General features: G+C 40.8%; 2 protein-coding genes across 2 annotated transcripts; both read left to right on the top strand.

Moving 5' to 3' along the window:
* The first annotated feature begins 210 nt into the window (after positions 1-210).
* LOC118778824 (cysteine and glycine-rich protein 1) lies at positions 211-6,350 on the top strand. Its single transcript, XM_036530569.1, has 6 exons — positions 211-281; positions 2,794-2,903; positions 3,842-4,010; positions 4,363-4,492; positions 4,757-4,850; positions 5,518-6,350. Exons 2-6 carry the CDS (start codon positions 2,795-2,797, stop codon positions 5,592-5,594), a joined length of 579 nt encoding a protein of 192 aa, XP_036386462.1. The 5' UTR covers positions 211-281; position 2,794; the 3' UTR covers positions 5,595-6,350.
* Positions 6,351-14,752: 8,402 nt separating this feature from the next.
* On the top strand, positions 14,753-21,069 carry LOC118778825 (troponin I, slow skeletal muscle-like). Its single transcript, XM_036530570.1, has 8 exons — positions 14,753-14,784; positions 17,115-17,148; positions 17,542-17,548; positions 17,849-17,890; positions 18,412-18,543; positions 19,124-19,213; positions 19,672-19,848; positions 20,950-21,069. Exons 2-8 carry the CDS (start codon positions 17,135-17,137, stop codon positions 21,052-21,054), a joined length of 567 nt encoding a protein of 188 aa, XP_036386463.1. The 5' UTR covers positions 14,753-14,784; positions 17,115-17,134; the 3' UTR covers positions 21,055-21,069.
* The last annotated feature ends 579 nt before the right edge of the window (positions 21,070-21,648 follow it).

The raw sequence follows: 21,648 nt of genomic DNA, 5'->3' as shown, positions 1-21,648 counted from the left end.
ATAGAAATAAAATGTGATAACATTTGCTCACAAACTAGGGAAAATTAAGCTCTGGTACTGCAAAGTTCAAAGCTCCTCCTGCCCATCTCTCTCTCTCTATCTCCCTCCCTCCCTCCCTCTCTCTCTCTCTCTCTCTCGCTCCCTCCCTCAGCCCAGCCCTCGGGGCTGCTCTCAGTGCCTCTCTCTATTAAACTGAGATGTGCAGCAACCCTGAGGTGCCATTCCTACACACATCTGGACCCCAGTGAGGCTCAGGACCCCCATCTCGCACAGCACTACAGGTAAGAGAGCAGCGTTATCCATAGCTTCACCTCTCTCTCACACACAGGCAGGTGACAGCTTAACAGCAGCCACTTACATATCGCTCCATGAAATTGAAGTTCATGGGGTTCGTGAAGCTTAAAAAGAATGAAGTTGCAGTCCATAATGAGACAATAAATTTGAGGGAATGCCTAAAGGAATATCTATAATAATAAAGAACAATAAGCGTAGCGTATCTTAACTGATTTACTACTGATGTGCTGTAAGAGTATGCATTCAAATACCAGTTAAACTATGATTATGATTTGATGTTTCTAATTTATTTGTAGGCTGTCTGAAATAAGTGTTCTCATCCTCTATTGAGGCAGATATATGTATGTGCTCAAGGTAGGAAAAAACAAAGTTTTAAGCCTTTTGCTGGAATTTCTGATTGGGTTGTAACCCACTTAATTGGTGTAGCATAAATGTGTTCCCCATAAAGCTTAACAATGTTGGCTCACCTGACACAGTAACAATGGCCTTATACAGACAGGGAGCTTTCCTGAGTCTAGCCTCTCTGTTTCTCAGATACAATGCTCAAAGACTAAGCATGTTGATAAAAAGGAAGCATTCAAAGTTGGCTCAGTTCAGGAGTAAAATTTGATCTGGAGGGAAATCGCAATAACATTAGCAGCAGGTAGCGAATACTCCATCTGTTCACCAGGTGAGAAGTGTGTTGCTTGAGAATGCCACCTATTCAATACCTTGACATAAGCAATACGACCTTTTAAAAATTTTAAAAGCAATATCCTTTGCCCATGCGTGTAGCATGGCTGTCCAAATCCATGCAAGTAAAAAATCTCCACTGCCCATAAAATGAAGGTTTTGTCAGGATGTCTCTCCATCACAGTCTGAGTGATCTTAAATGTCATGCCAACAAAACATGCTAATGAATCTAATTCATGCTGCAGCAGTACAACCAATGGCTTCAGCTTAGTGCAGTGCTTAGTCACTCCAGGTAACTTATACCTTGTGGGTGAGTCTCCCTGGTGGTTGGGGTCAACATTGTCAGAGCAAATGTTCTATGTGAATTAATGCTTTTTATCTCCAGGAGTTTCCCAGTAGAGTAGATTTGACCATGGCTCCTTTCGTCAAAGAACAAAAAAATGCCTTGCTACTGTTGTGGACAGTCAAACTGCAGAAGAATTCCAGTGTTATTCATTATTACGTTTGAGGAGATAAATACCTTCCCTTTTATAGCAGTCTGCCATTGAGAACAGCGTGATCCAAACAAGGCCATTAAAGACAGAGAGAGCTTCCAGACCTGGCAGAACTGGGAGTGGTGTGCATGAAGCCATTTCCTGCACATATACAGGAAACACACAGTGACCAGAACTATTGTTGCATACCTCTTCAACAGTATATGTTAAAGTTTTCCACCCGAGAAGGATCATTTTGGCTTACCATATCACTGTGGCCACACAGTTTCACGGTTCTTATCTGCAGCTTGTTGAAGCAAGCACGAGTCATTCTTTAGAGCAGTTATCATACAAGATGCGTATCAACAGCATGGCCCATGCAGATGCTCACTGTTCATACACTATGCTTCTCAGGCAAAAGGACCCAGGGAATCATGCAGAAGATGATGCAACAGCACACACCATTGTGACCTCTTGGTCAGTTGTTGTTGAACCTGCTTTGTGGGCTCATTATCACAGCATTGCTTTTTTTCTGCTGTGCCTCCATATGCTGCATCTTCCACGCGGGGTATTTTCTGTGACAGGAGCACAGCATTTCAGAGCCCTGAATGTTGGACAATGTCTGTGTTTGGTCTGCATCCAAGTCAAAATGTGAACATTTGCTCCACAGCCTCTCATAGCTGAGCCTTTCATGTCAGACATGGTGAAAGGCATGGCATTAAAAACTGAAATAATCCAGTAGCAGAACAGACATTATGAAACATCCTTTGCATAGCCCCTTTACTAAAGGATTTGGCCCTATTACAATCCAATACAACATAGCAAGTCATTTACTTATTCTATAAAACATATTTTTTTAGCCACAGAATATATTTTAATTGTGATGAAGCTTGTCCAGAGCTTCAATTGCTTGCGCAGGGAGAGTAGTTTCCCTTGGCAACAGCAGCCTGTTCCATATAAGGCCAGACCAGCAGTGGTGTGGTGTGGATGCTCTCCTAAAAGAGGCAGTGTAGTGGGACTTGGTGGGAAGAGGAGGGGGATGGAACTGGGAGGGACCAGAGCAGCTAGTACATGGCATCAGGACCAATGTGTATGACTAGCACAACAGCCTGCTGGGAAATCAGGGGGAAGTAGGGGTGTTCTCTCAAAAACTTTCACTATTTTTTCCTTGCCTTTCAAGTGACAACCAAACCAAGCTCTCTTGGTACTGCATGTGCACTTACTTTCCCTGGGTTTCTGATTGCCAGAGAATATCATCTGATACATACACAGATATCTCAGCACAGAGTCTGACTGGCTCCACCTCCTGAGACTCTGAAGGCCCTGTAACGCGTCCATCCCTGTGTTTCGGCAGGATGCCTTTCGGAGGGGGAAACAAGTGTGGCTGCTGTCAAAAGACAGTGTACTTCGCAGAGGAGGTGCAGTGCGAGGGGAAGAGCTTCCACAAGTCCTGCTTCCTGTGCAGTAAGTCAGCGCCTGACGCCACACTCTCCTGCAGCGGTGTGATGGATCTGCTGGGGAATCACAGTCATGTGGCTTAGCCTAGCGTGCACAGCAGTGGGTGAAACCCTCCCCGTGGGGCCTCACGAGGTGTTATCCCTTCCTCTAGCTGTCCTTGTGACTGGTTACATAACAACCTGATCCTAAACGTCCCAGAGGGGGCGGGGGGGTTCCCACTCTGTTTCCTCATTTGTTTGACGTCAGGGTGTTTTGACTGTGTTGGTAGAATGTTTGGGAGGCAAGAACATTCATGCACTTTGAGACATTGAGTTATGTTTTTGGCCTTCTAAAGTAAGCCCGTGGTAAATATTTTAAAAATATCCCGGGACTGAAGGATGTCATTCAAATTAAATCATACATGCAATCCAAAAGCCTCTCCGAGACAAGAGCCCTGATACAGCAGCAAGATAAGAAGTATTATACTGCCAAATGAAATGTGTTGAAAGATGCATTTAGACTTTGTTAAACCAGGCTTAACAACTTCTAAGAATGCAATTATTGTATTTTTCCCCATTATTGTTCATGAGCACAAATGAGACACTAAGTATTAGTACTGCATGTAGAAAACAGGCAAATTCATTGACATGATACCACATGGGAAATGTGAGCACAATGATGCATTGATAAGGCATCATGGCAGTTTACAAGATATTCAGTGAAAGAAACTGAATGCTGCATAACAGTTGTAACTGATAGAAGAACTCCACCTGTATTATTTTAAAAGGATAACAAGTGGGAGGAATGAAGAGTTTAAAGGAATTCATTACCAACATGTCCCCTCAATGGTATTTTCTACACCTGGAGCGTCTTCTGCATAGCTCCAGGGTGGTATACCAGAGTTCATTGACCTTTATGTCCATTTGGCACTCTAATAAATGTCATGTGACCCTGCTTGCTTTTAGTGGTATGTAAGAAGAACCTGGACAGCACAACGGTGGCAGTCCACATGGATGAGATCTTCTGCAAGTCCTGCTATGGCAAGAAGTACGGGCCAAAAGGCTATGGCTTCGGTGGAGGAGCAGGGACCCTGAGCATGGATAAGGGTGAATCCCTCGGAATCAGACATGAAGAGTAAGAGCATAACCACGCTTTTCATAAAAATTCCAGCTCATCTAGCTGTCCACAAGCGAATATAAATGAAGAGCTTTTACAGACTGGGAACCACACTTCAAAAAAACTCCTTGAAAGAAATTAGTTCTCATTTTCAGATTAATTTCAACTGAAAACTAAAATGTTCTTTCAGATTTAGACATAAAAGTAGCTCATTTTTCATTTTTTATTATATGCAGAAGAAATGAACAAAAAGTGTGGATAAAAATGAGTGTAAAAAATGAGATGAAATTCTTTTAAAGCTTTTCTTTTCAAATGCCTACCCTGTGTAACCCTGTGCAGTTAGACTCATCACTCCCGTTTTCCTCGACAGACAAGCCCCCCACCGTCCAACCACCAACACTAACCTCTCCAAGTTCGCCCAGAAGTCTGGCAGCTCCGATGTGTGCCCCCGCTGTGACAAGGCGGTCTACGCAGCAGAGAAGGTGGTGGGGGGTGGAAATGTAAGCAATACAGATGGACGGCCTTGTCTGGTATTAATATGAACAACAGGCTGAGAGTTTGTGTCACTTAGGAGAAGATCTGTTAAGAAACCACCTAGTCAGAAATCATGGGGCACACCCAACAATACCAGTGACTGAACACCAACAGTTATCTCCCTGGATGAACCTCCAATAACCCCCAACCTCCCCACACATACACATACACACACACAAACACAACCTACGTGTGACACTGGTTTTGTTCTCTCCCCCTCCCTCCGTCAGGCCTGGCACAAGAGCTGCTTCCGCTGTGCAAAGTGTGGAAAGGGGCTGGAGTCCACCACTCTAGCTGACAAGGATGGAGAAATCTACTGCAAAGGTGTCTGCCCTGCTATGCTGCAGAAGACACAGCTGGCTTTCATTCTGTGCATCTTATGTTTCTGTTAATGCTAAGTGTCTGACATTGCTACAGAGGAAGAATATAATCTAGCTCACTTAAATCTATCAGATACTGGAAATATCACAATTATGCTGCTATTCTTCTCTGTGTTTTTGTCAGTGGATTAGTAAACATATTGGTAATAGGCACACAGGGATATTTCACCATTAATTACATGCAATATATCCACAGTCAGCTCAGTGGACCTCACATCAAAAGCTCCCTCTCTGCTACTGTCAAAGTGGCCTGTTTTGCTGGTTTCTTATAAACATTTTTGAGGGGATATGGCCTAAAAACAGAACATCCATAGCTAGCACAGGAACACAGACAACACTGGAACCTCCCATTACTGACCAGAACCTCCTTGACAGAGAGCAGAAGGAATGCAGGGGCTGAATATCTGATAACAACAAATATCTGTGGTTACACTACAATAAAACAAAACCCAGGGGAAGTGTTTGATTGGACATACTATGCGCTTATAAATGGGCTTCATAAAGGTCTTTGGCTGGTATATCTGTTAGTTAGCCATACATGCTCAGTGATGATTTCTATCAGCTACTGTCTGTATTTGACATTAATTCTGTAATTATCTATGCATCCACAGGATGTTACGCCAAGAATTTTGGTCCTAAAGGATTCGGGTTTGGCCAGGGTGCAGGAGCACTAGCACATGCCCAGTAGGACCCTGATCAATGGAACACCACAGACACCTGGCCCACTTGGATTTAGCTGCCTTCAGTCACTCCCAACATTCCTCTGTACTATGATGTCACACCAGATAAAAGCATAAGAGCTCTGGGTCGCTGCAGTAGACCTACTGGTCATAGATAAAATTACTGAAATGAGAATGTTAGTCACTCACAATCAAATGAAGACGGCAAATGAGTGTCAACTTCTGCAGATTCAAAAACAACAAACAGCCTGCCATGACAAATTACTTGATGCACATCAATGCATCAAGTAATTTGAAACATTTATGAAATATGAAATATTTATAACATTTATCGTGACTACTCGGTTAGCATTCTACATGCGCATTTCAAGTTGGTATATCCAATACCAAACTCAACACTCCATAGTGTTTCTGTTCATGGAAAACCTATATGACAAGAAAAGTCAACCCTCAGTGAGTATATGTAAAGTGAAAGACATGCGTTACACAGTTTACCCTCAGTTCAGAACTGGAGTACTGCTGCATCACTGAGCTATTCAGAGGCTCAGAGCTCTTATCTTAACAGCTTTTTAGATACTGTATAATGTGGATTTCCATAGATTTCTCACAGCTTTGAATACAACTCTCTGGGGTGTGCATGTTCCAGTGCCTTTTTACGCTTTTAGCTGGGTTGTCACCTTTACTTAAATAGTGTGTTTTTTATCATTCAGGCATGCAGAAACCAGATTCCCCTCTCAATGTACATATACCATAATGATGGAAAAATAAACACAGTGTAAATTATTTTCAGCAGTCTTTGTTTTCACAGCCTCTTTGCCCAGTATAATGGTTTTACAGATAGTTTTGCATTTAGCTTTGCATATTTGTTTGAATTTACAGCAGTACCTCCCTAGGGGTCCACAAACACTAAGAAGAGAAATATTTGCTCAAGTGATGGATGGTTTCTGGTTAATTACAAGGTTAAATTACTCCAGCAATGCTGGAACAAATATCACTTAGTCCCAATGCACTTTGCACTGACCTCAACTCTTTTATACTGTGTATAAATGCAAATTTTTACAGGGGAGCATCCCAACCCTTTTCTGAGTATAGGATTTAACATCTAATAGATGGCTTTACATACAGTGTAAGTCCATTTAGATGGACTACTTTAGAAGAAAGTCAGAAGTTGCTAACACCCTTGATCAATCTGACTGGTGGTTTATGGACATAAACAGAACATAAACAGCATTTAACAACAACAAAAGCCCCACCTCTCAGACAGACAATGGGGCCTTGTCTTTGCAGCAGCGGGGCTCCTCTCTTTTGGTGGGGCAGTGCTTTGGTGATAACAGGAAGCAGCTGGGGGGGGGGTTGTGGTGGGTGGCAGCGGAATATCTCTCCCCAGCTGGCACTGACAACAATGGAGTTGGCAGCTTTCACGCCAACCAAACATCTGGATTAACCAATGCACTGCTGTCTGGGAGAGCCCTGAGAGCCTTGGCTGTGTCTATGTCAGGGAGAGGGAGATATCAGGAAAGGAGGCCACGTACAACCTTCAATAGATGAAAGAGCATATGTCAGGCATTTGTGTAGGGGGAAAGAATACAGGCACTGCAGCACAATGCTTAAGGTACAGAAGATGCAGTCACAGCTTATTTGCGAGCTGTGAGTTGAGGAAGCTGACATGGGAAAAGCAACATACTAGAGTTGGTTATTACGAATGAACCTCACCCAAAGCTCTCTTGTCAAATCTGAGACAGAGAGTAAAGGGTTCTGGGCCAAATTTCTCCATTGAAACTGGAACCCCCTTCTACTTATGCTGCCAGAAAGAGGAAATTACTTTTTTTATAGAGCTGATTTTCACATGAGAGGCACACAAGATTTGAAGTAAGCATGTTTTTTTTTTCCTTTCTGCAGCAGCAATGCAGTTCTTTAAAATATGAACACAAAACTGCAAGTCCATGACTCTTTGTGCAATGTATTCTTTTCAAAGGCAATGTGTTCTGATCTACCAGATAGCTCATATAATTTGCATGCCTTATGTTGGAGTTAATGCAGCAATAAATTACAGTATTAAACACACAAGAAGAATTCTTTCATGTGATTCTACAATGTACAATTTAGACTTTATCTTTCATTTGCTGATCATCCCTGTTGATATCAACATCTGTGAAAGTACCTACCTATTAAGGACATTTAGTCAACATAGAAAACTACTGAAAATGGATGCCAGAAAAAATTATACAAATCAAACTGGAATGCTGAGCATGGAAATACTGACAAGATCCATCTGTTCTGAACCTTTCTAAGCCTATAAGTGTTTCCCCCTCACATTCACTCATCCCCAGTTTATACCAACAATGTTGCAAAGATTCCTTTTTGAACATCAATCTTGCATAAAGGTTCCTTACACTGATTACTAGCAGGCCTATGCTGAATCCATGATTACTGTCCACCCTCTAGTGGACAAGCTGTATTACTACCTTGGAAATGCTATCCCAGAAACCTGGTGAGGAGTGGAGTACGATATATTTACGATATATTCAACACTATGGCTCTGTCAGTGTTCCCCCAACCATGGCGCTAGTTAGTGTTGCCATTACACAAGTAGAAGGGTGTGTTTGCCTTGTCCCACAAACCTGATGGGGATCCATACATCTTCTTACAACAATTGCATTATATTTGCTGAGAGTTAAAAAATGAATGGGCTTAGCTGTGACATAAAGCTACCTCCAGACTACAGCATATTTAACTGAGCAAACCTTTCATGTGAGCTCTAATGAGTAACATCTTTTATCTATATTTCTCCATGCTCTTTCACCCAGTACCTAGAGTGGAGCTACTGGGGATGTGTAGAAACATGTTCAACATCAAATCACACCAACTGGAGCTCAAAGGACTGACACAGGCAACCATCTTACCCTTGAAGTAACTATCCACCTGCCTTTCACAAAACGTTTTTGTCAATATATTGACATGCAATTCAACAACAATATACAATACTGACACAATCTTGACAAATGTATAATATTGATAATTTAGGTATTTTAGAATATTAACTTTATTTATGTGGTCTGGGTTATATTGAATTTATTTAGTCAGTTGTACCAAAGAACTTTGGGGCCTAGATCTTCCAGTCTTATTTCCTTTTCCTCAGTGATAAGCTGTATGGAATCCATATGATGATTGTTTGCAAAGGAATGCTTACCCTTTTGATGAGCTATTTTATTACTGCATACATCATTTTTCTTGATACAGCACTTGTGCAGCAAGGTCCTTTCAATATGTGATTTGTTGCTTAAGATTTTAAGTTTGGTGATAACTGAGGAAACCACTGCAGAGCACAGCACTTTCCTGATCACTCTCTGAACTTTGTCTTGGAGATAAACAATCTTAGTTAAAACTGGGTGGTCATGTGTCTAATGGGTAGAGTTGCCTTAACTCTAGTTGGAATCAAGTACATATTCAATAAAATGTGTGGAGGATGGGATGGAAGAAAAATGTGCTATAGTGAACGTGACTTGAAACCGCAAGTCTGCCTTCAACAAAAGTCATACCGGCCTCAGTCAATACTGTCTTTGGAATTAGGTACAGTATATCAGTGGAATACGCTATGCATATCCTGTGTGAAATGTAATTATGGCATGTGAGGATGCAGCGTACCTCTTTGCCGCCACATTTCATTTTAACATCCCGTATGGATTGAACTGTTCACTTTAACAAAATATGGGAGATAAAAAGCATATGTGATCATATGGATTTCCGTTGAGTTCCGTTCACGGCACTATTGTACATTCTTGATGAATCAGCGCGGATATTTCCTATGTAACCGTGAAATGCCGGCTTTCCTCGCATGTCGAGAGAAAAGTGCACGTCCCTTTGCATCGAGTCGGCTCGTGCAATCCGTCATTAATAATGTAAAGCTGGACTTTGCAATAACTTTTACTCCACATTTTGTGTAGCTGGATTTAAACATTAACAGTGGCAGCAGGTAACTTCCCTCTCAGCGCACTCAGCGTATAGGGTGCGGTTACAGAGAAAGGGCGCGTGCCCATTCACGTACCCTTATATAGACATGAGGTAAGACAACCAATGAACCTTACGAGGAGTGCTTAAAACACTGGTGATCAGATTTCAGTCCATGTATCTTCTGTGTAGATTTAAATGAGACTGTCTGTTTCTTTATGCATTCGGCCAGGTGTTGCTGTGATGTGGAGAATTGCATGATTTTAAATGTGTGATTTCCAGACAGCAATTTACCTATATGCAAGGTGGTATGTCGGGGAAACCTGTGACGCAAAGGGTATATAAGCCACGCACTTTGCAAAACTAGGGGAGATGGATGAACCCTAACACTGCAATAAGCCTGAGACTGTAAGTCTGCTCAGTTGTGTGAGCTGTTTTTTTTTTATTATTGCTTTTTTTCTTTTCCGTTTCCCATTGAATGAATGATTACCATTGTTAGTGTAGTTTCACACTGTGTATTTCCCTGTAATCTCCCTTTGCCATGTGTGTCCCACTATCTTATGACATGGTAGTCATTTCACACATAATTTTGTTCATTGTGTAAAACGGATTCAATTTTTGTGAAATGATCACAATATACCTCTCAGATAAAAATTAGTGCTCACACACACATACGTACACTTCATGTTCCAATACATTAAGGATCTTAAAGGTATCTGAGACAAATTAGTGATAATCAAAGAACATCACTAGATTCACTGTAACAATGTGAATGTTGCAAACCATGGTAACTCTGCTGTGGCAGGGAGGGTCCCACATGGGGCCTGCATTTCCAGAGTTTTCATTTGCTAGCATCATGGGTAAAGTGACATCTCTCTATAAATGGAACTGAGCAAGAGCTTGTGCGTATGTGTCAGCTGGATCGTGTCTACATGTAGCTCTTCAAGCTCAAGAGCCTACATTTAGACCACAATGGTGGACCAGTCACCATTCAACACAGGCAGATGCAAATCTTTAAGCTTTGGGTGTTAGGAAAAAAACAATTTATTGATCTCATGATGAAACTCAAAGCTCTAGTATATGTAAAATGTAGCTGTAAAATGTAAATGTAAATCTCAGTTCAAAAAGAAACAGAAAAGCACTGTCCTTTATCAATGATCTCTCTCACCCCTTATATTCTCAGTTTGGCAGGTTATCTTCAGGTCAGTGCCTATGATCCACAAAAAAAAAGAAAAACAAAACAAAACAAAAAACTAACAAACAAAAAAATCTGATTTATTATCTTTCATTTCAAACTGAATGACCTGAATAATTAAGTTCACATTACCGCTGCTACAATGTCTCCGTTCATTCTTGAATTCTGAGACAGATTATCAGGGCAATGCCAGTCAGTAATTCAGCAGTTATATTTTGACCAAATCATGAAACTTTCTGGATATTAACTGTAATAAATCTGGGGACATGGCCAGCAGAGGGCACAATCTGTTCATCAAATCACCTTTGAGTTATGAAGAATCTTCCCTCTCATAGACATGCTAAAATAATTTTGTGTACCATTGTATCTTACAACTTATGGAACCTTTATTTTTTTTAAGGCATACAAAGTATAACCCCAGCTCTGAAAATACTGTTGTCGATGACGAGAGCTTTAATTTAGCATAATTATTTGGTGTTATCTGAGTTGTGCGCGTGGCGTCTCAGAATAGCTCAGCCATGGAGAGAATGGTCTGGCCCGTGCTAATCCCAAAGAATCCCTTTGCTCTGATTGCCTCTCTCTGTCAAACTGTTTAAGCAGAATCTTGTTTGGAAGTGTAAGAAACACCATGTGATTGGCGTGACACACAGCGGTTTGCCAAGCATTCACATGAATGGGATGGAATGGTCTCTGCTCAATCTTAGATAATCATGGATTGCCAATGGAAATGAATATATGGGATATATGGTGAATATAAAGGAAAAAAATGGTGGAACCTTGGTTCTAGAGTTTTTGGATATGTTTCTGGGAGGTTGTTTTTAAGGGGTCCTTGAAGCTGCATAAATGTTCACAATGCTTTTTGTCAGTCATTTTCTCTTCTCTTCTTTAAGCCTCTGACCCTGTTACCCTAGACAGACTAGGATTATCAATTATTATCACAAAGCCGGTAATAATTAAAAGAGTCTGGAACTGTCTGTGACAGACGCTGTAGCATGAACATTGAAAAAAAAAAAAAACTAATTAAAAAAACACTGTTTTCTGAGCTCTAGGATTTGGCATCATTCCAGTTAACATACAATAAATAGCCAGCTGAACAGGATCATTATAAATCTAACAAGAAAACTATCAGAATGAATGTATTAGTCTGTTTTATATTTTAATTTGAATTTCTTTTGTTCAGCTCCCAAGATCAGAACTGTTCAACTCTACCTGACCTTTATTTTTTCCCTGGACACAAAGGATGATGATTTGGTACAGACTGGGCAGCAGCATTCTGCTGTTGTGTTTGCTTTCCTTTAATGCAGATGAAAACCCCTGTGGTTACACAGCAATGTCAGAGACTTGCTGGGAAACAGCAGCCTTCTGTGATTGGTGTTCCACACAGAGGCTTCTAGAACACTGGACTCCAAATTGACACTGATTCTCTTTATTGGAATGCAATTTGAGATGGCAGTGATGTCATTCTATACAAAGAACATTTGTTTCTGCTGTGAAAACAATGTTTATTTAAGAATGTGTTAATATAATTATTTCTAAATTGTCTTGTTTTTCAAAGGGGAAACAGTATTATTGTGTGTTACATTATTTGTTTAGCATCTTGAGTACATAGATAGATAGATAGATAGATAGATAGATAGATAGATATTAGTTTTTATTAAACACCAGTATATTTTTTCCTTACATTTTATCCATATAGGTCTATGGAACTGAACTTTACCTCCACTGATCTTCTTACAGTGTGCCTTCTTTTGTACCACTACACTGCTGGTATTGAGGTGTTGGAATAGAATATCCTTGGTGGACTTTCCTCAGGAATGATTAAAATAGCCACGATAAAATTAGTTTATGTTATTATAGTTGGAAAAGTTGTGTAATGCACACTCCTGATAAAATGTGAATCAGAAGGCCAACTGGCCTTAGGCTCGATTCCCATCCATGAGGGCTTGTTTACTGGCAGTAAACTCTTTTGGGGGAAGTCCACAGAGCAGGTCCCAGAATACCCAGAATACCCTTCCTTTTCATTTGTTTGCTTCCTGAACCAACTCAGTTATCCATTACAATAACATAAAACATTTATTGTAATTACTAGTCAGCTATGTATTGAATTTGGATCATATTGCTCTTTATAAATGAGAATTATAAGCAGCTGCCAGAGGTTCCCTGGTTACTTAGTGAACACAATTTGCCAACAGTTGCACTATGTATAACCCTATTACAGTAAGAAGGTGACACTTTGTGTCACTATCTCATCAACTTCTGATGAATAGTAAGTTAAATTTAAAATTCCATACTGTTTTTCCATGCTTTTTTCATTACCAGTCCCTAACGGTTCACTATGTGTGGCAAATACAATAAAAAAATAATTAAATTGCTCGGATGTACAGCAAACTTTCAGACACATGAATGGCTGGAATCCAAGGCGGGCTGACAGTCCCAGAAAGGTCACTGGAAGACATTCAAGTGAGAGTGTGACAGATCAAAACACATAGTAAAACTAAACAGCAGGGCATCCTGGCTCTGCTGCAGGTAGAGAAGCCCCTGCTAATGCTGAATAAACTTATTGACATAGACTGGCCACACTACATTTGCATTACATTTACATTTATTCATTTGGCAGACATGTTTATGCAAAGAGACTTACAAGTGAGGCAAAGTACAACACAAGTAAAACCCATGTAAGGAGTCAACAATATCAGAGGTGCTGCATGACCAAGTTTCAATAATCGGTCAGACAAGGTACAATCTAGCTGGTAGAGACACTAGTGCATTAATCCATTAAAGTTATTTATTTAGTAAAGGAAAACAAACATTAAACACCTCCCCCCAATTACAACAGACTGAATATGCACACATGCATACCCACACACATATGCACACGCTCACACGTGTGTACACATGCATGCACGAATGCACGATCTGAAGGATTGACAATTGCAGCTGCCACTGGGCTCAGGGTTCAGGGCACAGGGCGTGGCATTCCTTTCCTTTCATCAGCTCCCTGGCCGATAATATAATAATCAGCGCTGGGGGGATTTTGTTCTCTGAGGGAGAGAATACTCACCTCGGGCACTCTGTAATGCCCCCTACACAGCCACTTAGTCAACTGCCAATCGCAGTTGTCTGGGGAAGAGGAATATATATTTGCAGCTCATTGGAGTGACCCCTAAGATAATTGGTCAAATCTCCTCTTTATTTGTGCCCCATTGCTGGCAAATACCATTAGAAGGGGAGGTAACAGTTTGTTGACACTATGACAACTTGTGGCAGCCCAATACCCTAGCCTCTGTGTGCTTTGCTCTGTCACCATGTAGGTTAGCACCCGTTTCAGAGCATACATGGATTTCCTTCAGACAGTTTGAGATTTGCCTCACATTGGTCCATGGAGCATTTGCTCTGCATGTTTTCTTAGGTGCTCAGGAATGGGGAAACCTACTCCATCAGGACCCCATCTCAGCATCTTCTACAGTACAGTGTCTCTATCACTGTATTGGAGCATTAGTTTTACTCCTACTGGTAGACCAACATGCTAGTGACAGTTTTTTCCATGCAAATAAAGGGAGATAAAAGCTCCTTCATGGATGACATGATGGGAAAACTCTGCTCTTCCTCTACTGACTTTGCTCAAGTACTGACCCTTGGTCAGTGAAACTTGCTAGAGAGACACCCAACCCCTCAGCTCTCCAACTCTCCACAATCAAACAATCAGAAAGTGAGAAGCATTGAGTGGAGAGGCCGGCTCCAAGGGCACATGAAAGGTTCAGCATTTTAAGTGTCAGATAATGAAGGATCTGTTTGTGTGTGTGTGTGTGTGTGTGTGTGTGTGTGTGCGTGTGTGTGTGCGTGTGTGTATGTGTGTGTGCACGTATGCGTATGCGTGTGCGTGTGTGTGTGTGTGTCCCTGTGTGTATGTGTGTGTGTGTGTGTGTGTGTGTGTTCTATTAATATCGCCCAGTAACAGATGAGGGAGACAATAGGAGGCCTGGTTATATATTGGGCACATTCTTTCCCTGCATCTTCATTCTCGCCGCCTCCCACACCAATAGCACCAGAGAAAGGTAGGACTCTGCACAGGGGGGTGGGGGTGTTTCTGCAGAGGGCTGTACAGCCCGAGGCCCTGAAACCTACAATCCCTGATGATGATAATGATGATGATGACGATGATGATGATGATGATGATGATGATGATAATGACAATGATCAATTTTGAATATTTTAGCATATCACTAGGCACAGGATATTTTATACATACAGTTGTATTGTAACCTTATAATCGTTATTATTTCTCTTCATAAACACTGTGATATTGATTTCCTTTCCAATATGAAAAAATGGGAGAAATAGCTAATAATATACACAGCTCATAGTGTGGAGCTGATATCTGATGAATATTATGTCCAGTAAATGTAATGAATCTAATTTGTTCCATATTTGCTTTGAAGTGCCAAGAATATATTCATATTATAATCAGGAGTATATTTATTATGATACTATGCCAGTATATTCAAAGGTTGTTGTAATAAATAAATTAATCGTGCATATCTTTTAAATGGAAATGAAGTAATCAAACCAGTTGTGTTTTCTTAAGGCTTCCTTTGACATAGTTATTTGGTTAATTCAAAAACTACTTTCATATTTGTCAGTGACTTTTGCTGTAAAATATATTTCTAAAATAATGAGTATTTCTATCTACATTCTACAACTATCAGAATGAGGCTTTTCCTTCATCATATAAAAGTGAGTTGACTGATTGATCTGTAGCTAAATCCATCACCACTCCCCAAAACCAATCCACTCAGAACTGCTTAAATCACCATTCATTCCAGAAACTGTTACTTTGTTTTATTGATTCTATATTACAGTGATTTTTACCATTACACAACTGCACAACACAACTTACCAAAGCAACAGCAACTGACTCAGGTACATTCTCTCATATCAATTTGGAAGGCAATCAGCCTTGTTTTTGAAAGCTGTTTCTTTACTAACATATTTAAAAATCATATTTCCATGCATTGATAGAAATAAATACATCAGAAGAATTTTCTCCAAAGGCACAAGGCAGCGTTCTATGAACTAATTTTGCTTGCTCTTGTTAGTGGTGGGTTCTCACAAGCAAAGAATTTTGATTGATTTTGTATTGGTATTTCTTTATTATATTTTGTTTTGATTATTCAACCAGCTGACACTGTTGATGCCCCATACACATTAGGTCATTCCTTCTTGTCTCTAACTACAGCCCTCAGACTTCCTTGTGGAGGTTTTAAATCTAGACCCAGGTCTCAGACTTCCTCCTGAGTTTTTAAATTTTGAGCCAGGTCCCCATCAGAAGTCAGAAGGGGGCTTTGTGTGCCCTTTTTTTCATGAGCGAGACTATTTGCAGAGCCAAGCCACTCAGCCACTTAGAGCCCCTGGAATGCGACTGGAGAAAGCAGGGACGGCTGTCCATCTGAAATTCTCAGAAGGTCATCGTCACCCCTCCAGCACCTCATCCCGTCCGCCATCGCCTTCTTATTTTGGCCGCCCGGCTGTCACTGCCGGGAAGTGGCAGAGGGACAAAGACCAGAGAGGACAAGCGGTCTACGATAACGTGCCCTCCCCCTTCTCAGAGTGGCAGGCATTAGATTGGCCTTGACTGCCGTGTGGCCTTGCCATGCCCAAGTATTTTCAATTGCAGCAGTCCTGAGCTTAAGCAATTATAAGGATCTGGCTGCACTCTCAATATATGGCAAAACATGGAATCCAAAAGATTTTTCTTCTAGTGTACATTTTCTTGAAAACCCCAGTATATGGCACACATTTTAAAATGATAAATGAGATAAACTGTATTGTAACCTACATTTAATGCAATTTATGTAAGAAAGAATAATACGAATTATATATTGTAATATAAATGCCAGTACTTATACATATGGAAGGGGATTACTATGCAGCAGTAACTGGTATATATTATTAGGACACAGATTAGAGATATGTTCTTGATGGCATTTCATGTTATAATGCTGAGTGTAGCATGAATAATAACTGTAGCAGTAAGTCTGTTTACATCAAGTTGCCTGTGTAACTGTGGACTTGTATGTATTGTGTGCAGAGCTGATCATGAGGAACTAAAGCACGGAAGTCCAATTCTCACTCTCGCACTTCTCACAGCCTATTAGACACAGAGCTTGAAATCCATTCACCTTCCAAATGCTTCATTGCTCGCAAATGCTTTCACAGCACATCCACCAAGCAATGCCAGCTGATATATGAAGCTGACGCAAAAACTGATATGAGCTCTACTGATTGCACATACTTTCAGCAGCTGATGAACCAACAGCTTGGCAAACAAAGCCAATCTCTCCGCCGAGGCAGATGAGAAACCCAAGAACTTGTTTTTGTCTTTCAGAGCAGACCTGTGCTGCCAAGATGCCCGAACAGGCGTAAGTATACTGTGTTCCGGATTTGTGTGCCCATTACCCACTTCTGACCCCCCTAAGCAGCGTGGCATAACAGGTGTCATGTGTCAGGCCCTCACAATCAGAGACAGTGTGCTTAGTCACACTTTATAGAAAGACAGATCTGTAACTTCAGCCAGTAGCCTTGTCAGAACATCAACTGGAAAAAATGTATTTTAAAAATCACAGCTGTTTTGAGCTGCATTTAACTTATCATTGCTGGGATTTAATAAGTTTCAAATATAAATGAGGCTTTTCACAAAAAAGAAAAAAAAACATCTGCCCATGACTGAGTGAATCATAATGTTTTCAGAAGATAAATTTCTTGATATAATTATTAATCATCCCAATATCACTCTGTTGTTTTTCTTCTTTCAGGCAAGAGGTAAGATTTACATTTATTCCACAGTTGTACTGGCTGCTAAAAGTTGTAACGGGGGATGTCACCCAATCTGCTCAGATATGTACTACAGTATTAAAACAGTGTACATGATCAAAGCACAAGGTGACACAGGTCAATTCTTTTCATCAGCTTTAAATTGGATGGGACACTTGTGTTGAGCGTCTTTTCAGATCTTGACTTGTGTATCTGAATTCAATGAAAAAGCACCACTTAAATTATAACAGCATGATAGCAATGTCAAAACAGTCACTCAGAAACGTGAAAACATTATTCTTTTCCTAGAGAAAGTCCAAGATCTCAGCTTCCCGAAAGCTTATGCTCAAGGTGAGTCTACCTGTATTGCAGCTGATGTCACCTCATGTACTCAGCTCCACACCTGAACATGAATAGTGTAAATGACAATAATGTAATGTAATGAATAAGCTTTATCACCTAGCCTGTGGCGATATTTAGAGCTGCTCAATTGTAATGCTGATCATCCCTCTTTGGTCACCTTAATAACTTTAATACCACTGCCCTACACCAACTGGTTAATGGTTGAATATAGTACATAAATATAGTGTCCTCTGCTTTGGACAGTTTTATGACTGTAGTTTCAGGAAGGCTACAGGGTGAATAACTCTTACCAAACTGTGCATCACCTCGTGATGGAACTCGTAATTTTGATATGTGTAGTTTTAACTGAAATAGGGTCAAAACAGCTCACTGTAAATGTGAAACAGGCTGTTTCCTGCCCAGCTCTTGTGCCCATGACTTGTGTCTATCAGTGTATATGGCATCCCATTTAATTCTAATGAACAAACTCATAAACTCTGTGTGTCTCTTGTCTGCACATGAATGTTCAGAGCTTAATGGTGGCCAAAGCGAAAGAGGAACTGGAACAGGAGAGTATGGAGAAGGAGGAGGAGAAACAGAGATACCTGGCAGAGAGGGCACCCCCTCTGAGTACCAGTGGCATGTCATTCTCTGAGCTCCAGGTGAGCATGGTCCTTAAAGGCACCTCTGTCCTCTCCTGTCAGCTTCACTCTTGGTGCCAAAAAAAACAATCAGGTTCTAGGATCAGTACATGCAGCCACAATTCCAACTGAGCAATGCTTAAACTGATTCAAAATTAGTGACTAGGTGGAACTTGGTGGCTTCATGCTGCCATTTAAACTCACAAAACAAAAAGTGTGCTCGATGTAATAAGAAGGTAGCAAGATTTTGTGTGAAGCCTCTTTCATGCAACAATGATAGCAGCCATTACAAAACTTATATCAGTGGTGAGGTTAACACCTGCCTCCCCAACACATGCGATTACCTTTCTGTCAATAGCTTAGGAACGCAGTTATATAGTATTAGTTATTTCACAATCATCTGTTAGCATTTTCTCCTCCTACTGTTTTGCCCTTTCCCATATGTATTCATTTGAAATAACCACCAAAAAAGGCGGTTTATGCATCTTCCACATTTAAGACCCGCAAATCACACTTTGAAGTGTGTGGGGTCTTACCAGCACCTGTGTTTGTTTGTGAGGGGTCTTAGCAGCAGCTTTATGTCTATGGTCCCTTTCTGCAGGAGCTTTGTCGAGAGCTGCACGCCAAGATTGACGTGGTGGATGAGGAGCGATATGACATTGAGGCAAAAGTCCTGCACAACACCAGAGAGGTAAACCACTGAAACATCAGAGCACTCCACTGTAAGGGGAGCCATCTATCCCCTCTGTGTTTCCCGCACCTGGGAACTGTGGCATGTGCCTTTTTTTTTAGTTGCCAACTCCCCATGTATCACCTCAGAACGAGATGCAAACTGGGGAGCTATGGGGATGATTAGTGCAGAACACAACTCAAAAAATAAATAAAAAACATGGCTAACAACAGCTGCCACATTTAAGGCAACAAAGCTTTTGATGAGTGACTCAGATTTACATTGGCGTGCTTGTTGACCAGGTTGAGCAATTGAAAGCACACAAAAAAGTGAGTTCTCTCCCTCCCCTGTATGTACAGTAACTTGTGGACACCACCACTATACAGGGGTACTGCACTACTCAGGTTGTGCCCAGGGTGGTGTGTACTGAGTACCATGGGAAATATCTGACTGGGCACTGCCTTTTACTCCAACCCAAGATCAAGGACTTGAACATTAAAGTTCTGGACCTGAGGGGAAAGTTCAAGCGTCCTAATTTGCGGAGGGTAAGGGTGTCTGCCGACGCTATCCTGCGATCGCTGCTGGGCTCCAAGCACAAGGTGTCGATGGACCTACGCGCCAACCTCAAGTCTGTCAAGAAGGAGGACACTGAGAAGGTAAACGTCCTTGACCTGACAAAAAAATCAGAACTTACAATACTCTTTTGATTGTTATTTCTACTTATCTGCTCGTGCCTTTTCCAGAGCAACTTACATAAGACTCTACATGATATCCATTAATACAGCTAGATGGTTACTGAAGGGTGCAATAGAGCAGTCACACCTGGGAATCAATGATAGTATTGTCAGATACAGCATATTCCACATCTGATGCTTAAGTAAAAGGGGATATCAGACATATTTTGTTAGTGTTTGATAGTGTTTTGCTAATGTATGAATTTTGCTTTGTCTGATAATATATTCCTTAGATTTTGGATTTTTTTCCTATTTGAGTGTGTGTGTGCGTGCGTGTGTGTGTGTGTGTGTGTGTGTGTGTGTGTGTGTGTGTGTGTGTGTGTGTGTGTGCGTGTGTGTGTGTGTGTGTGTGTGTGTGTGTGTGAGTGTGTGTGTGTCATATGTCGTAGCACCTGCTCAATTCAAACATGCTTCCCAAACATAGGTGGATGGTTTGGGCTATGTTCTTTTCTTGTCTAAACCTCTTTGATTGAAGTATGGAAGATAGGGAGTGACAGGTGCTAACACTCAGGTTTCTGAATGTGAATTGTTAATGTGTGTGTGATCCATGTTTGTTCACACTGACAGCATTGTGTCTGTGGCAAGGCTTTTGTTCAGCCAATGGGTTCAGCCAAACCGCTTCAGCATGAATGCGTCTCTTATCACTCTATGCTTGCTTTGCACACAACTAATGCCAGACACTGGTGCCCCTGATCCTGCCTTTGACCAAGATGTTCTGTACATATTTTTATTATGCAAAAAGAAAAAAAATGAATAAAAGGGATACCTGAATAAAGTTTAAGTTCCTGAAGTATAAGTAGACAAATCATCAGATGGCTAATTATACAGAGCAGGATGCTTACTTTTTCCCAAACCAAAAAAAATAGGGAAAGATAACACACATCTACACAAATCTGGACACAGTCAAGTTCAAAACTGAGTGAATCCAAATGGAGTGCTCGAAACTATGGCCATGTGGAGAGGTATTCTGTCACCTCTGGCTCCACCTCGTTCTTCTCACACATCCTTCCCTATACTCTTCAGGAGAGGCCCGTGGAGGTCAGCGACTGGAGGAAGAACGTGGAGGCCATGTCTGGCATGGAGGGCAGGAAGAAGATGTTCGATGCTGCTAAGGGCCCTACACAATGAGATCAGAAAATATAGGGGCTGAAAATCGAAATGTAAGAATATAGATGAGCCATGAGCCATGCACTGACGTTAGAATATACAGGGGCCCCAAATGGTGATTTAAGGATGTGTGTTGCTCCACCATGATCTACCAAAACAGTAGTTTAAGAACATACAGGGGCTGCACAAATTGATAAAACTATATATATATATATATATATATATATATATATATATATATATATAAGCCATATGAATACACATAAGCAAAGTGGTGAAAGAAATGATATGGATATGAACTTAAATGAATCCAACATCATAACATCATTATCAGCACACTACTGTATGCCAGAAGACTTTACATACAAATATACATATACATATACAATATACATATACAAATAGTACATTCTTTGTGGTCTATTAATTTCATGCTCTTTTTTTCTTCTTTTCTTCTTCTTCTTGTTTCACAGAAAGTAAGGAATGTGAGGATGTGGCAATCATCTCTACTTATGCATTTGTGTTTGGTATTCTCAAGCAATTAGTTAAAATGTGTTAATGTTTCCATCTATTAATAAAGGCTCTGATGTTTACCTTTTAATGGCAGTTTTCCTT

Source organism: Megalops cyprinoides, chromosome 6 (genome assembly GCF_013368585.1).
Source record: "Megalops cyprinoides isolate fMegCyp1 chromosome 6, fMegCyp1.pri, whole genome shotgun sequence".
Taxonomy (NCBI): domain Eukaryota; kingdom Metazoa; phylum Chordata; class Actinopteri; order Elopiformes; family Megalopidae; genus Megalops; species Megalops cyprinoides.
Note: the sequence above shows the minus strand (reverse complement) of the source record. Positions and strands in the feature narration are given on the sequence as shown.

Coding starts and splice junctions, on each gene's coding strand:
- LOC118778824 (XM_036530569.1), top strand. CDS start 2,795: ATGCCTTTCGGAGGGGGAAACAAGTGTGGCTGCTGTCAAAAGACAGTG. Junction 2,904..3,841: donor CAAGTCCTGCTTCCTGTGCA/GTAAGTCAGCGC, acceptor GCTTGCTTTTAG/TGGTATGTAAGAAGAACCTG. Junction 4,011..4,362: donor CTCGGAATCAGACATGAAGA/GTAAGAGCATAA, acceptor TTTCCTCGACAG/ACAAGCCCCCCACCGTCCAA.
- LOC118778825 (XM_036530570.1), top strand. Junction 17,891..18,411: donor CCCGAAAGCTTATGCTCAAG/GTGAGTCTACCT, acceptor ATGAATGTTCAG/AGCTTAATGGTGGCCAAAGC. Junction 19,214..19,671: donor TCCTGCACAACACCAGAGAG/GTAAACCACTGA, acceptor CTCCAACCCAAG/ATCAAGGACTTGAACATTAA.